We start from the raw sequence: 13745 nt of genomic DNA, 5'->3' as shown, positions 1-13745 counted from the left end.
GTTTTTACTTCGATCGCAACCTTTCTCGTTCGACCAGATGACGTGACTATTTTTATTATATTCAACGAGTCGGTGACCTACGTCAATAGAAGGTACGGTGGCCCGCACCTAGTATACGACTTTGAGTGCCCGACGACGTTTTTGCGGTTGCGTCGCTGGAAAAACGAGGGTCTGGTGGCGGTAGTGGTGGGTATATTCGTGACGGAAATGGTGGGCAAAGTTTATGAGAAAAGCGTAGGTATCGACTGGCGTCAACGTCGTCGGCTTTGGAGTCGGCGTGCGGTATAACGTGTTCCCATTGGTCGTCGGCGTGGGTGTGTCCGGAGGCTTGCGGGTATGACGTCACGACTGTTGCGTTGCCTAGAGCTGAACGTGTTGCGAGGAGCTCCGAAGAGCAAAGGTCACAGCGAAAACGACTGTGAGCCTCACGGGGACCAGGAGATTCCTCGCCCTCGCTTTTAATCCAAATATATAAACCCATCCGTTTCCCTCACCCACGCAGGAAATTTCGGAAGGAAGATTGAAAAAAAAAAAAAAAAAAACTCCCATTCATCTTTCTCGTTTATAATCAATCCTTGGGTTTAAAATTGGGACGCTCCTTTTCTTTTTATCTCTTTCTCCTTTCACGATCGATCCCACCTCGTAAAATCTGGATCTGCAAGTTGATTTACATGCGAGTTATACAAAATTCGTTTACGTTTTATTCCGGAGCCGCGATGAATATGATTAAAAAAAAAAAAGCAATTCGAGCAGAAAAAAAACCTCGGGGGCTCGTCCGACGCTCGTATATACCGTACAGCGGGGTAGGTATGTAGACTCGCGGTGACCTAGGACGTCGGAAAAACGACGACGCCACGCAGGCTGACGCAACGTCGGTGTAACCCTCTTTCGAACTCACTACCACCACCGTGGTGGGGTTCTAGTGTCAGGTGTTATACGTATATCGAAAATTCGAACCGGATGTCGTCATCCTCGGTCCCAGAACAGGCTACGTGCACATAAATACATATACGTATACATATTACATATATGTATATCATTCGTATACATACGCGCATGGTACACCCGTCGTCGTCTGGACTGCCAGCTAAATATAAAGTTTACAGGGGTTCCCAATCTCGTAATATTTTATAACTTACATCGGATATAAATAGCCGATAATTGTATCGGTTGAAAATTTCTTTTCTCACCGTCATGAAGGCCCGATCAAAAAGATCCCGCGAACGACCCGTGGATCTCGTTTATTCCGAAAATAGAAAAAGCAAGAAATAGATGTATATAAAAAAAATGAAGATGCCTCGTCACGTGTACAGGGAATGAGTCAGCGATTTACTTTCATAGGTATATTACGCAGTATTGGGTAATCCTCCCGATAGCCGGCTCGATCAATTCTTGGTACCTCCTCTCCTATTTCGCGCTCCCGCGGTTCTCTTCCGACGCAAAGCACGTGCGACGCGTTCGTGTCTCTAGTCACGTGCTGCAACAGAGACTTGTCCGTATTAACTGTAAAAATTTCCACCCACTTGCGAGACCCGTTTCAAGGTATGCACTGTCTACATGTAACGCGAGTAGTACATAGACAGACCGTGAATCACGCCTGGAGGTTTTTATTTTCTTTTTTTGTTTTTGTTTTTGTTTTTTCAATCGTTGTACGTGCAATAAAACGTTATCGGGTATCGATCGTGCACTAATCGTATGTATATGCCGTGGAAGATTTTTAACCCTTCGAGAATCTGAATGAGAAAATTCGAAGAATTGGAAAAATGTGTGAGTCATTGTCGTCGGACGGTGATGCGAAATGGGTGTGGCGTTTATGTTTGACACCGTCATGCTGACGTCACGACGTCGGGTCGTTGCGATCTCGTATATGATGCAACAATGATAATATAACGGAAAAACTCTAGTCTGATGCGTTTCCGTTCGGATAATCCGCGTAGTTGCGGTGGAAGTTTTGAAGAAATCTCTCTCGTTCTGTCGAAATTATCCTACCTCGGCTCAGACCGAACAATTTTATCACCAGAGAGAGAGAGAGAGAGAGCGATGTGACATCCGATACCCTCGACCGATCGTCATTTTCCGGGGTTCGAAAATCTTTTCATTGAATTTTCATTTACCCAAATGTTTCGATACGACGTAGGTATCTCTATCACCGGATCAAGGATCGCGCTGTCGAGTCGGATGTCCGATAAGCCCGACAGATGAAATGTAACCGCAAGTTTTTACGCGATGGAGCGATTAACGTGTACCCGAATACCAACCGTGGACTCCTACTAATTCGCGGCTTATCGACGTCTAATTACGCGATGGTCCAAATTCAATTTCCTCAGGAGTGTGGTAGCGTCGGGCTAGCACACGTTAGCGGTAGTATGGAGGTCAGGTCGTGGACGCGCGAGGTGGCCGACGCCGCGTTATCGACGTTCCTCGCCGCGCTCGTTCGTGGGGGTCGGTGTCTCGTTCGCTGACGAAACTTTCGGGACTCGTTATTAGATCCGAAAACTGAAAATGTACACAGACCCAGATGCAAGCGTCGCGGAACGTAACGCAACATCGCGCAATCCGTGACGCAATTCGACCCGATCCTTGAACGCGATTCCGCGGATCTTGGCAGGTACATTCGATCCGAGCGCCGTGGGGTGCGGGGCGAGGGACGGAACGGATCGAAGACGTTCTTTGGGACGACGGCCGATCGACGGTCGAAATCCCGAAAAAAAATCGTCGACGTGGCTCGGGAAGTCTGTCCGAATTCGAAATTTCGATCGAAAACCCTGGCCCTATCGCGTTGTATACGTGTGCACGATGTGCTGGATTCGCGTCTGCGCGTTCCCTGGGTATTCAAGGCCCGCGACCAGCCCTTGTAGTCTCGCGGGGGTGGCGAGATCGCGAGGGTTGCCATACAGAGTGGAAACCGCGCATAACCACCAGTGCCACGAATCGAACTGGTCGCATATCCATCCGACTACGAGTTTTCACCTATACGACATTGTAGAAAGATATATCGTACACCTGAGTATACGTAGAGCGTATATATATATATATACATATAAAGCACCCTTTGCACCTGCATTACGGATAACGAACAAACAGGTCAGTTTATCGTCATAAGTCGATTCGCCCTTCGACCTTTTTTATAGGTAAATTCTTCCAACCGCAACTTTGACCAAGTTACATAACGTGTACATCTACTTTATTTTCGATCTTCGATTAATTTATTCCTTCCGGTTGTTGAAGTTTCCAGTTTTTTTTTCCAAATTTCTTACCAAAGGTTCTCGACAAAAAATTGCAACTCCACGTCCGTAGAGGCGGCAAAAAAACTTTTTCGTACCTCTGCGTTTTTAAAATCGTCCAAGTGTAAATTCTCATCCTCGTCGTTTGATCGTCTTTTGGCATCCGTTCTCCGCTTCGCCATCGACTCCGACCTTCAGGATTACAGAAAGGTCTCCACGTTCGACGGGGAAAAAATTGAGCCACTCTCACGGAGCTTTTATTTTCCAAATTCACGAGTGCGGAGAATCCCTCTGCAAATATATCGAAACGAAAGTCTGTAACGAAAATGAAATTACAACAATTGCCGCCCTAGATTTCATTGTCCAATAGTGGAGTGCGGCACGGTTATAGACCGTTACGTTTACTTCTCTCCGCTCGTTAATTATTGGAATGAAAAAAACTGAGCGAAATGAAGTAACTACTAGAATTCCAGACACTTTTTTTTTCATCCCCATCCACATGATTTTATTTATAGCCATACCCTGTTCCGAAGGTCAGTTACTCACGTGAAGTGCATCCTCAGGGAGTATATTAGTTATAAATTAGTTGGTAATTTGATGCACTCCATAAATTCCCAATAGATCTTGGAGGATCGTTAAAATCCGTGATCCGACTACGCTGCAGGTATCGCTACAGAATCATATTCCGATCACGTGATATCACGAGGATATTAGTGCAGTATTTTTAGTTATTTTATATTTATCAATCAGATAATCGCGCCTCAATATTCGGCCCGATTGGACAGTCGATTGACAAGATAACCAAAAGTCGTCGTAGACGTAATTAGAATCAGATTTATGACTTACAAAAACAACAGCTACGACACCAGATATCGTAAATTTGATTAATATGCCGTTATACGATTTGCCTAAATGGATCCACCGCTGATTAGCTGCAGGTGCGTTGACGACCAGGTACATCGAAATATATATATCACCCCGCACGTTGGCACCTGCAGATGCCGAGCCGATCCACCAATCGGGACTTACGTACGAAGTGCGTACAATTTGAACCTATCGGCTCATTTTTTATCGTTCGATTGTCAACCGGTTTTTTTTATTCGAATCATTTTTTTTTCCGTGTCGCGTTGTACCTTCGGTTCATCGCGAGAGGAAGAGAGAACAAAAAAAAAAAAAAAAAAAACAAACACACCGCACGACCGTGAACGCGGCGATACCGGACTCTGCGTTATAAAAATGATCCGAATCCGACGTAGATCGTTTGTCAACGATTGAGTGATCGACACCCTCGACGAAAGGCTGTAAAGTAAATCACCCGGTAGCACAAACATAATTAGCGATTGACGACGTTTTATCTTATCCGTATCGTTTTATCCGAATATGTGTACATTACACTCACACCCGCACGCGCGTGGGTATGACATAAATTTATCCAATGAAATTCCTCGTCGATTAATCGAGGCATAAATTTGTTTCGTTAACGCGCGTATTGAGATTTTTCAAAATCCGAACGATCGTTATTTCGGAGATGAGACGACCTCTGGATACCCTTGACGAGACGCGTAACCAGAGCCCGCACCTTTACCGCGTCAACGTAAAATTTCCAACTTTTCTAACCGCCGCAGATCTCGCGTTACGTAAAACGTACGCGTCGCGCAATTTCCATGAATAATTTTTCTCCTTTTATTCCATCGTTCTTTCTGTTCTTCCTATCGATATTGCGCGTCTGCATACCTCCTTGTGGAGCTTCTCGTCTGCCGTATATTTTGAAATTTTTCGTTCAATTTTTTATCGGCCGAGATTTTCGGTCCTCCGAATTGACGGGGCGAGTCGAGTTCTACGTTATTCTTGTGCAACGTTTCTTCAGCTGCACACACCGTTCGTTATATTTGCCGATTTCGTGATACTGTGCTAAATGCGATAACATCAAGTGCAAATTGCTTGTCACGAGCTTCGACTGCTTCATTCCGCGTATCGATCGTTTCTCAGAAATAAATAATTGTTATATCTTCTTATCTCGCAAGATTTTGATGTCCCTGCATCACGTACGACGATCGACCGATCGATCATTCTGACCGGAGCACGCGCTGATTTTCGAAAATTCCTCGTGTTCGGTATACAAATAATACGGCTATCGATGCTCCAATTCGATCTAGATCACGCAAACTCGACACGGATGCTATTGTTAAATATACATACCTACTTTTCATCTTATCTTTGTATTGTACCACTTTTTTCGCTTTACTTTTTCATGCAGCGCACCGATAATGGAGTTGGACGAAAAGGTAAAGATCCAAAGGACGTCCGAATAGACTGACATGTGTACACGTGATACACGGAATTACCTATCGGAATATTAACAACTAACGAGTGTATTTTCATATTTTATCCCCGCATACATTAATCAGTCTAAAAGCGATATCGAGGAACAGCCGTCTACACCTACCGCGCTGAATCCCACGACAAAGGTAAATTTTTACTCACAATTTTCTCATTTTTCGTTTTTCATCGATGAAATAAAGAAATTTTCGTTCAAAAATATTCACATGTTCGTCGCAACGCGGGTGCCCACGAAATATACCGACGAATGTGCACTTTGAACGACTGAAAAAGCGACAAAAAAAATTCAATAAATACGTAACAACGATTGTGAGTTGAACAGCTGCAACGGGATGCGCAATTTCAATTATTATACGCGCACCTATATTACAACCTACAGTCCGTTCCATTGAATCTTGATCACTCACGAACGTGATCTTTATGCCTTGAATGACGATCGCTTAATTATTTCATCTGTAATATTAATATAATAAATCTCGCGGTGCGGGAACGGCGTCATCCGAACGACGACAGTCATGACGATGACGACGACGACGACGACGAATTTCATTCGTTGCCGCATTGCGTTATGCATCGTCGCTGTTTCAATGATGTGTAAAATTATAAATTGTCTTATTTTCTATTCAAAGCAGCACACCGGGGATAAGGATTTGGTGAGTAGGATGTGCATATATATCAGCAGACAGAATTGAGATTCATCTTAATGATCTAAAATTAATGCGTACACAAATTTGTACAATAAAAATATGCATACACCACCGCATGTTACGCACGAGTCCGATCTGCACCTGCACGTCGCATTTGAAGAGTAGATTTTTCTCTCTACAGACCCCGCGAGACGCGGTAATAGGTCTACCTAAAGAAATCGCCATCATGGCGGTCCGCCGTACCATACGCGATACGGTCATGTATATGGCTTATGTACCCCGCAACGGCGGACAATGACAAAATTGCGCTCGCAGCTGGGAGGACATCGCCACTTATCTAATAAAGCGCGATATATCCTATCGCGCGGACGGTTCAAAGATCGTTCAAATTCAAATCATATGTATAAAAGAATCCGCGCCGTGGGTAAAACGGCGTCGAGGCGGTCGAGAAAAAAAATTCTTTCCCCCTATAACTTTCGGATTTTTTCGCACCCTGTCGAAAACCGGAGGAGAAAAGGATCCGCATAGGTATCCCGCTGGTGTCTCACCCATGTGTGCGGAGCGGCATGTATCGCGTGAAAATTTTAATGAACCGTAATGAGAAAATCATGCGATGTGGAATGTGGCGTTTATCATTTTTACAAGTATTATTATTACGAGCCCACATGCGACAGAATGAGATTCGCGCCGCGACGATTGCGAACGCGTCCCCGTGTACTTTATTTTATCCTTCTTCTCCTCGATACATGTATACGGACGCGAGGTTTTTTTAACGTCAAATTCCATCATTTTATTAATAATCGTTACTCGTTTTTTATGCAATTCACAATATAACGACGACGACGATAATTTCACGATACATGTGTACAACGTACGTTACATACCTTAAAACACCTATTATCTACAATCTATCGATACAACGTCGTTATCGATATTTATACATTACGTAATATTGTTCGAATAATTCGTGTACCTTTTATCTGGGCGAGGCTCGCATCGGGAACCTCGTCCGAAAAAAACAAGAATAACGGTACAAGACGCGCGCCAACCGATCGAATTTCATGATCGACAACGAATTTCGCCGGATTTGTCATCGGATCCTAAAAATAATTGGAGAAAATAAATTTGTGCAAAAAAAAAAAAAAAAATTGTCGGCACGCAAGCGTCCCGCGCAACAATTTGACGAACGTACCTGCCATCGGTGTATACATATATAAGTATTAAAAAAATTTTACACGCTCGTAGAATACCGAGTGCTACATATTCGCTTGAATAGAAACGTACCCGTGCACTCGTATGCACTCAACTATATTACATACCTGATATATCCTACAGGTACATACGACGATTTCATTATGTAACGCGGATAATTCCGTCCGTCATCATGTACCGTCGCTCGCATGTACATCCGCTTAATTATTAACCGCGATAGAATTTATTGAAATTAGTTACGCACTCGTTAGCGTAATTAAATTCGACCGTTTACCTTACCATGAGTCCTCTGCCGAACTCCCGTAGGTATAATTATATGTATATTCGTACCGCGAATGCGCGTACGATTTCTACCTCTGCAAGAACGAACGAATCCGTTTCTTTTTTTCATTTCTATTTTTCTTTTTTTCTATTCTTTTTTTTCTTCCACCCGCGAGTTTTGATTCCGGTACATCGGCGGATCCCCACATTAGTATAAAATAACGACGAATCCAGCTAACCGTAATGTGCCTCACGAGTCGTATGGAGTTAAAGCACACGAACTCTGTTGACGTATTTGACCTCTGAACTCTGGATACATATGGGAACTGTATGTAGATACGCGTATGTACGTACAGTTCGATGTACCGTATACATACGAGTGTCCACATACGTCTGCTCTGATGTACATACTTTTAGTCGTATATGCGCGTCAACGTTTCAATTCCTCTGCATTTTGTGGCGTCTCCCGACTCGTCCAGAAAATATTGAATCATAATATGTGCATATCTGGACTGCAGTTGTCGCGAATGTTTGATACCGCAGGACGATAAGGTTATCCGCGACCCTCTCGTCGTTACATATACAAAGGAGACAACGCGTACTCGGATCGCTGGTATAACGAGAATGTTTATAAAAATTTTTAAATAAACTCAACGCCCTTATTAATCTCACGCCGTGGTGCGGCACTTTTTTTTTTTTTCATCTCGCTTCTTTCGAATACATACTTCTGTCGAGTATAACATGTACATAGGATGTGCGGGATGTTTACGTGGTGCGTAATAACTTAATTACCGATATACCACATAAAATCGATATCGCGCTTACGGATACATGTTTCATGGTTTTTCTCCGCTGCGGGGGGTGTTATTCTATTCTCCTCGCATCTGTGTATCGTCGTTACATACGCGGGCAAAATATAATACACGTGTATTAAATGTAAGCCGTCTACGTAACGGATGAAAAATAAAGAAAATCCTTTTTTACGCGGTTAACCTCATACGTATAGAACGAATGATAACGAGAGAGAAGGAGGAAAAAAGAAAATTATCGCGTATCGCCGTATTACCTATCCGCAGGGATAACTGGTTTTGAAGAATTTCTTTTATCATCTGCAACGTGTTTTTTTCATTATTTTTATTTTTATTTTTTTCTTCTTCCCCCCCCGTTACACAGCTGCGGATGCAACTGCGCGTCTGATTCGGATGTATAATTGCCGTACGCGGACGTGTGGTCGATTTTTAATTGATTCGATGAATTTTATGAAATTAATCAGAGTAACTGAATTAATTTTTTGAGAAAGAAGAAAGTGAGGCAAGGGTGCGGTGTACCCTTTGTTTTTTCAATAATTTCCTCTCTCGTTTCCTTTCAGAATCGGATGGAATTTTTTTTCCCTCCAGCGAGGGGAAAACTTGAGCGTTAACATTACGTTACATTGTCATAATTGTTCCGTGAGAGATAATCAACATGATCTGGCTAATCATCTACTGTATAACTATTTGCCGTAATTATCGACAGTTACGAATCCAATTAACATCAATCGTAATCCATGTGTGTAACGTAATATTGCATCAGAGATATCGTTGCACGCGTTATCGCATCCTATGCGATTTACATCCCAGTCGTATTTTCCATGGAGTTTCGGTTTTCCTAAATCTTTTCTAAAATATTTTTCATCCATCGTCGTTTCAGCATACGAAACTATCGATGTGTACCCACAATCAAAACCGTGCCTATAATTCATTCCTTCACGTGTACGCAAATCAACGTGTAAAATGAAAAAAACGAAAGAAACAAAATTTATAATTCCTGAATGAATGAATGAATAAATAATTAATCGTTATTCGATGTACGGGTATTCCGTACACGTATTATAATCATTCGCGAAATCGATGCCCCAATAATCCACGATGACGACTTCTGTAGGTTTTTTTGGTGTTTTCATATGATTTTTTTCTTTTTATCAATTTTATCTATTATCAAATTTATGCGATATTGCAAATCACACAAAATTGACAAGGGGGATTTCTTTTGTATAATTCTCGTTTGTTTTTTGCTTTTATCTTTAAATTTCTCATCGTCTTCCTAGTTTATATTATTAATAATATGCACATTTTTTCCTTCCACCCAATACATCCCACGTCATAATCTCAAACTCGTCACGTCGTCATCAAAAATCAAGGTTAAAATTATACATTCTTTAGCACTCCATTAAAATCTCATCCCCGCGAATGAATTTAGCGTATGCATTGCACACGTCTGTACACGCTCATGAATAGATACCGTAGATTTAAGTATGCGACTCAAAAATCATGACGAGAAAAAAAAAAACCGAAAAAAGGAACGCGAAAAAGACGAAAAAATAAACGCGTACGCGAAATGATTGCATCAGCGCACTTTGACCGCGGCGACAACGAAAATGAAAAAAGTCAAGCAAAAAACGGCAGAGAAGCAAAAAACAATCTGCAATGTCGATCTGTGCTTATTATATACCCAAAAGTTAGGCTAGACGATCGGTTCACCAATACCATTATTTAGAAAATATGAATATATGAAGAAAAAGAACTTCTTACAAATAGCGAATAATGTATAATAATTTTATTTGTAACGCCTTCGGCGGGCGACTGAGGCCTAATATATCACACGACATGAACCAAAATGTTTATGCGTATATGCGATACAGATTCACAGACACGCGGGTTACACTTTTACGTGTAATGTGTATACTTTTCAAGCGCACACACTCGGAAAGTGGGGTTTTTTTTTTTTTTTTTTTTTTTCGTTTTTTTTCGACAGACTTTTCACACATCCATCTGTTATTATATATTATATATACGGAGGCGGGGGCGAAATCCAATCGTGAACGAGTCATTAAATGGGATGTTAAAAGAGAGGGGGGAAGTTTTAGGCAGTGGGGAAATGAAGATATTCGGCCTCGAGCTGTGTGCTTTTTCGTACGTGTGTATTAACACGTACGTAAGTACGTATCGAGTACATATATACGCGTTGCATGTAACCACTTATGTATTTACACGGTGTACGTATGTATAGATGTACAGATAAATTACGTAGACGTAGGAAAATGTGGGAAGTCAAAACGCTACCGATGCGTGCGCTACGCGTGTGTTACGTGTACGCGCGCGCGTGTGCGTGTGCGTGTGTGTGTACACGTATACGCGGTAGGTACGTACGTATGAAAAAAAAAATAAAACACATAGGACGTAGTACATATATATCGGTGTACTTGGTCGTTATTTTACCTAGTGCTTGCAGTCCACATGAGAGTTGGGAGTTCGGACTTTATCCGTCAGTTGTACAGAATCCCTGGATTCGCGCGTGTCCATCCTCTTCACCACCTGAACAGAAATATATATTTCATATTCATGAATATCTGACGTGTATCGAATATAACCGCGATTGTATTTCCGGATCTATACAGTGAATCTAATCGTTCGAATTATTGATAAAAAATTTTGTGAAATCAGCACCGCGGTGCCGATCGTCGTCGTCGTCGTATCGATTTTATATATTTTCGGCAAATTTATGCATTTGAAAAAACAGTAACACCGTTTTAGATAAATAAACGAACGATTGAATAATTTTTTGCGGTACAATAATAAATGGGATTATAAAGTCGGATAGATTAATATCAAATTTTCAATTAAGTGTATATATGAACAGCCGTTGATCGATCGACGATCACAATAATTACTTGATCGTGGAAAATTTTTGTCATTTGTACTTTTTTCCGACTTCTTTATTTTTCACCGATAGATTCGAACGGGAAACGACGAAAATTTTCAAAATATAACTCGCAAGGTATCTCGCACGCGCACGTCGATATAATCAATCGAACGATGAGTCCGTTGGACGCAAAGGTAATGTGGGAACAAATAATAATTTCATCGACGATTTTTCCTTTTCTTTCTTTTTTGTTTCAGTTTTTTTTTTTTTTTTTTTCTCCTGTTCTTCCGTCATCAAAAAGCGCGCAGATAATGGCGCACGTATTATAAACGAGCTGTAGCGATTTCGTTTTGCATTTCATTGAATTGATCGATCGTCATTTCCGTTGATTCCCGATCAAACGAAGCGCATTAATTAAACAAATTTTTGCAACGAACGAAGCGTTGAAACTAACGCAAGAAAAGAGAAGAAAAGTAAAAGTGAGCCCGAATCGTCGTTTGATTCTGGAAAAAAGAGATTATCTTTCGTTTTTTCTCTGATCAAAGTCTGGGGTGATCGAGTTTTTTTTCTTCTTACTCTCGTTCGGTTTGGACCGTTGCATAATCAGACGTTGATAAGCCGCGAATCAGTCGTTCCGAGGGTTGGAGATTTTGTTATACGTGTATATATCGATTATTCGATGATACGGTAATTGCTCAAATTCTGTTTATTCCTCGAACATTACCGACCATTCTCTTCTCCATTCTATCTACTCGTGTTCCTAACGGCTCGAGGGATCGACCGATTGTGAAAATGTAAACGACCCTGATAACATGTTGTAAGAATGCGTCTCCTCCCAAAGCCGTTATGGACGTGACACGACGAACGGAATGAATGAAATACAACCAATTTTAGATATCATCGAGTAATCGGTATGTACCCGGATCCCCGAACACTATACAGACGACTAATTCGCGGCTTATCAACGGCTAATTACGCGACGTTCCAAATTCAATTTCCTCAGGAGTGTAGCGTTTATTCGTTCTACTATATTTGTACAGGTATACGCATAGGTTTTTCATTGTCTTATTATTTTTATGCGTCGATGCGATGTTTGGATTTGTAAGATTTAACAAGCCGTTCCAGCGGGATGCGGCGTCGACACCTCCTCGACGGAGAACCTGACCTAGTCGAAAATTAAAAAAAAAAAACACGCGGCTTTAATAGGTCGTCGGCTGAACGAAGCGAAATACGAATGATGACGAAAGGTTGTTCGTCCCAACTATATTCATACGTACGAATCGTAACAGCTAAACTAAATCGTTAATTGGTTGATTAATTCAATCGTTTATTCGCGTGTTCATTTCTCGTGTCAAATATAATCTGAATCGTAAGATGAATCGAAGATCGTGAAAATTGGAATTAAAATAATTAAATTATATGTGAAGAATTGAAAGGAAAAAGCAAGTTGAAAAATTCACAAAAAATGACGAAACTTTTGTCGGCTACTGTACGTCAATGAGTACAAAAGTGTCTATGAGTCTATGAAGTTAAACTAGGCTCAATGACCTACGACAACAAACAACAACTTCCTTTTACAGAGTTTTTGTATACATACAGTTGCACCGCGGTATATGGTGACGTAGAGAAAAATTAGCAAAATAAAAAAAAAAATAAAACTTGTTTATCGAATAGCACTGCATAATCGAACTCGGTTGTACATAAATTATGTTCAGCAATAACAGTTGTGGTATACCTATATACCTTTATAGCTCGACGACATCGATGTCGCAATTTCATTTATTTTTCCATCTCAAAAAGTTTGAGAAAAACTCGTTATTTTGGAAATTAAGAAAATTACCATTCTTTTACTTATTTAGTTACTTATTTTATTTCATATTTTTTTTTAAGTGAAGGATAAATTCCGTCGCGTATAACCTTTTGCCGTATTATAATTTTATGCATACTATATTTCGGATTTTCGTCATTCTCTTACGTTTTCATTGATTTTTTTTTTTCTTTTTTCTTTTCCTCTCCAAAGGCCAAGGTATTCCTAAGGTCATTAGAATCGCGTAAAACGTCGCACGTATTATCTCGGGAACAAAAAATAATTTTTTTTTAAATATAATATACATGTACATAGGTATTGTACGGTCAAAAATCATAGGAGTTTGATAAACTACACGAATCATCCCCTGAACCGATTAAATTATTCTGCTATCTATTTATTTATTAATTTTTTTAATCATACACGAATACATTTGTACTTTCTCTTTTTTTTTTTCACAAAACTACAGCCAATCCAGGTTTTAGGAAAAAGTCACCACGAAGATATTAATGTAGGAGGGCTGATCAAGGTACGATGGTACTTTACCTTTTTTTTTTTCTCTTTTTTTTCTCT

General features: G+C 40.8%; 2 protein-coding genes across 11 annotated transcripts in view; one reads left to right on the top strand and one right to left on the bottom strand.

Moving 5' to 3' along the window:
- The window catches only part of LOC105687050 (tRNA-dihydrouridine(47) synthase [NAD(P)(+)]-like), a 34005-nt gene that overhangs the window by 8608 nt on the left and 11652 nt on the right, over window positions 1-13745 (bottom strand). For 2 of the 3 annotated variants that reach the window (XM_048655235.1, XM_048655200.1), the window contains exons 2-3: window positions 10942-11037; window positions 3323-3515 (exon numbers count right to left, since the gene is read on the bottom strand). In XM_048655235.1, the coding sequence (XP_048511192.1) occupies window positions 3323-3387 (65 nt within the window). In that variant the 5' untranslated portion in view covers window positions 3388-3515; window positions 10942-11037. Of the gene's footprint in view, window positions 1-3322; window positions 3516-4070; window positions 4088-10941; window positions 11038-13745 lie in introns of those variants that run through there. The other variant, XM_048655275.1, reaches the window with a different exon arrangement.
- The window catches only part of LOC105687186 (solute carrier family 2, facilitated glucose transporter member 1-like), a 30851-nt gene that overhangs the window by 5834 nt on the left and 11272 nt on the right, over window positions 1-13745 (top strand). For 3 of the 8 annotated variants that reach the window (XM_048655767.1, XM_048655720.1, XM_048655669.1), the window contains exon 3: window positions 13642-13701. The exons of 1 other annotated variant lie outside the window; for it this stretch is intronic. In XM_048655767.1, the coding sequence (XP_048511724.1) occupies window positions 13642-13701 (60 nt within the window). Of the gene's footprint in view, window positions 1-2865; window positions 3085-5481; window positions 5510-5632; window positions 5693-6193; window positions 6218-10952; window positions 11560-13641; window positions 13702-13745 lie in introns of those variants that run through there. 4 more of the 8 variants (XM_012402623.3, XM_012402621.3, XM_048655905.1 and 1 more) reach the window with 4 other exon arrangements.

Source organism: Athalia rosae, chromosome 1 (genome assembly GCF_917208135.1).
Source record: "Athalia rosae chromosome 1, iyAthRosa1.1, whole genome shotgun sequence".
NCBI classification, from domain to species: Eukaryota; Metazoa; Arthropoda; class Insecta; order Hymenoptera; family Athaliidae; genus Athalia; species Athalia rosae.
The sequence above is the reverse complement of the archived record's forward strand: the minus strand, read 5'-3'. Positions and strand labels throughout refer to the sequence as shown.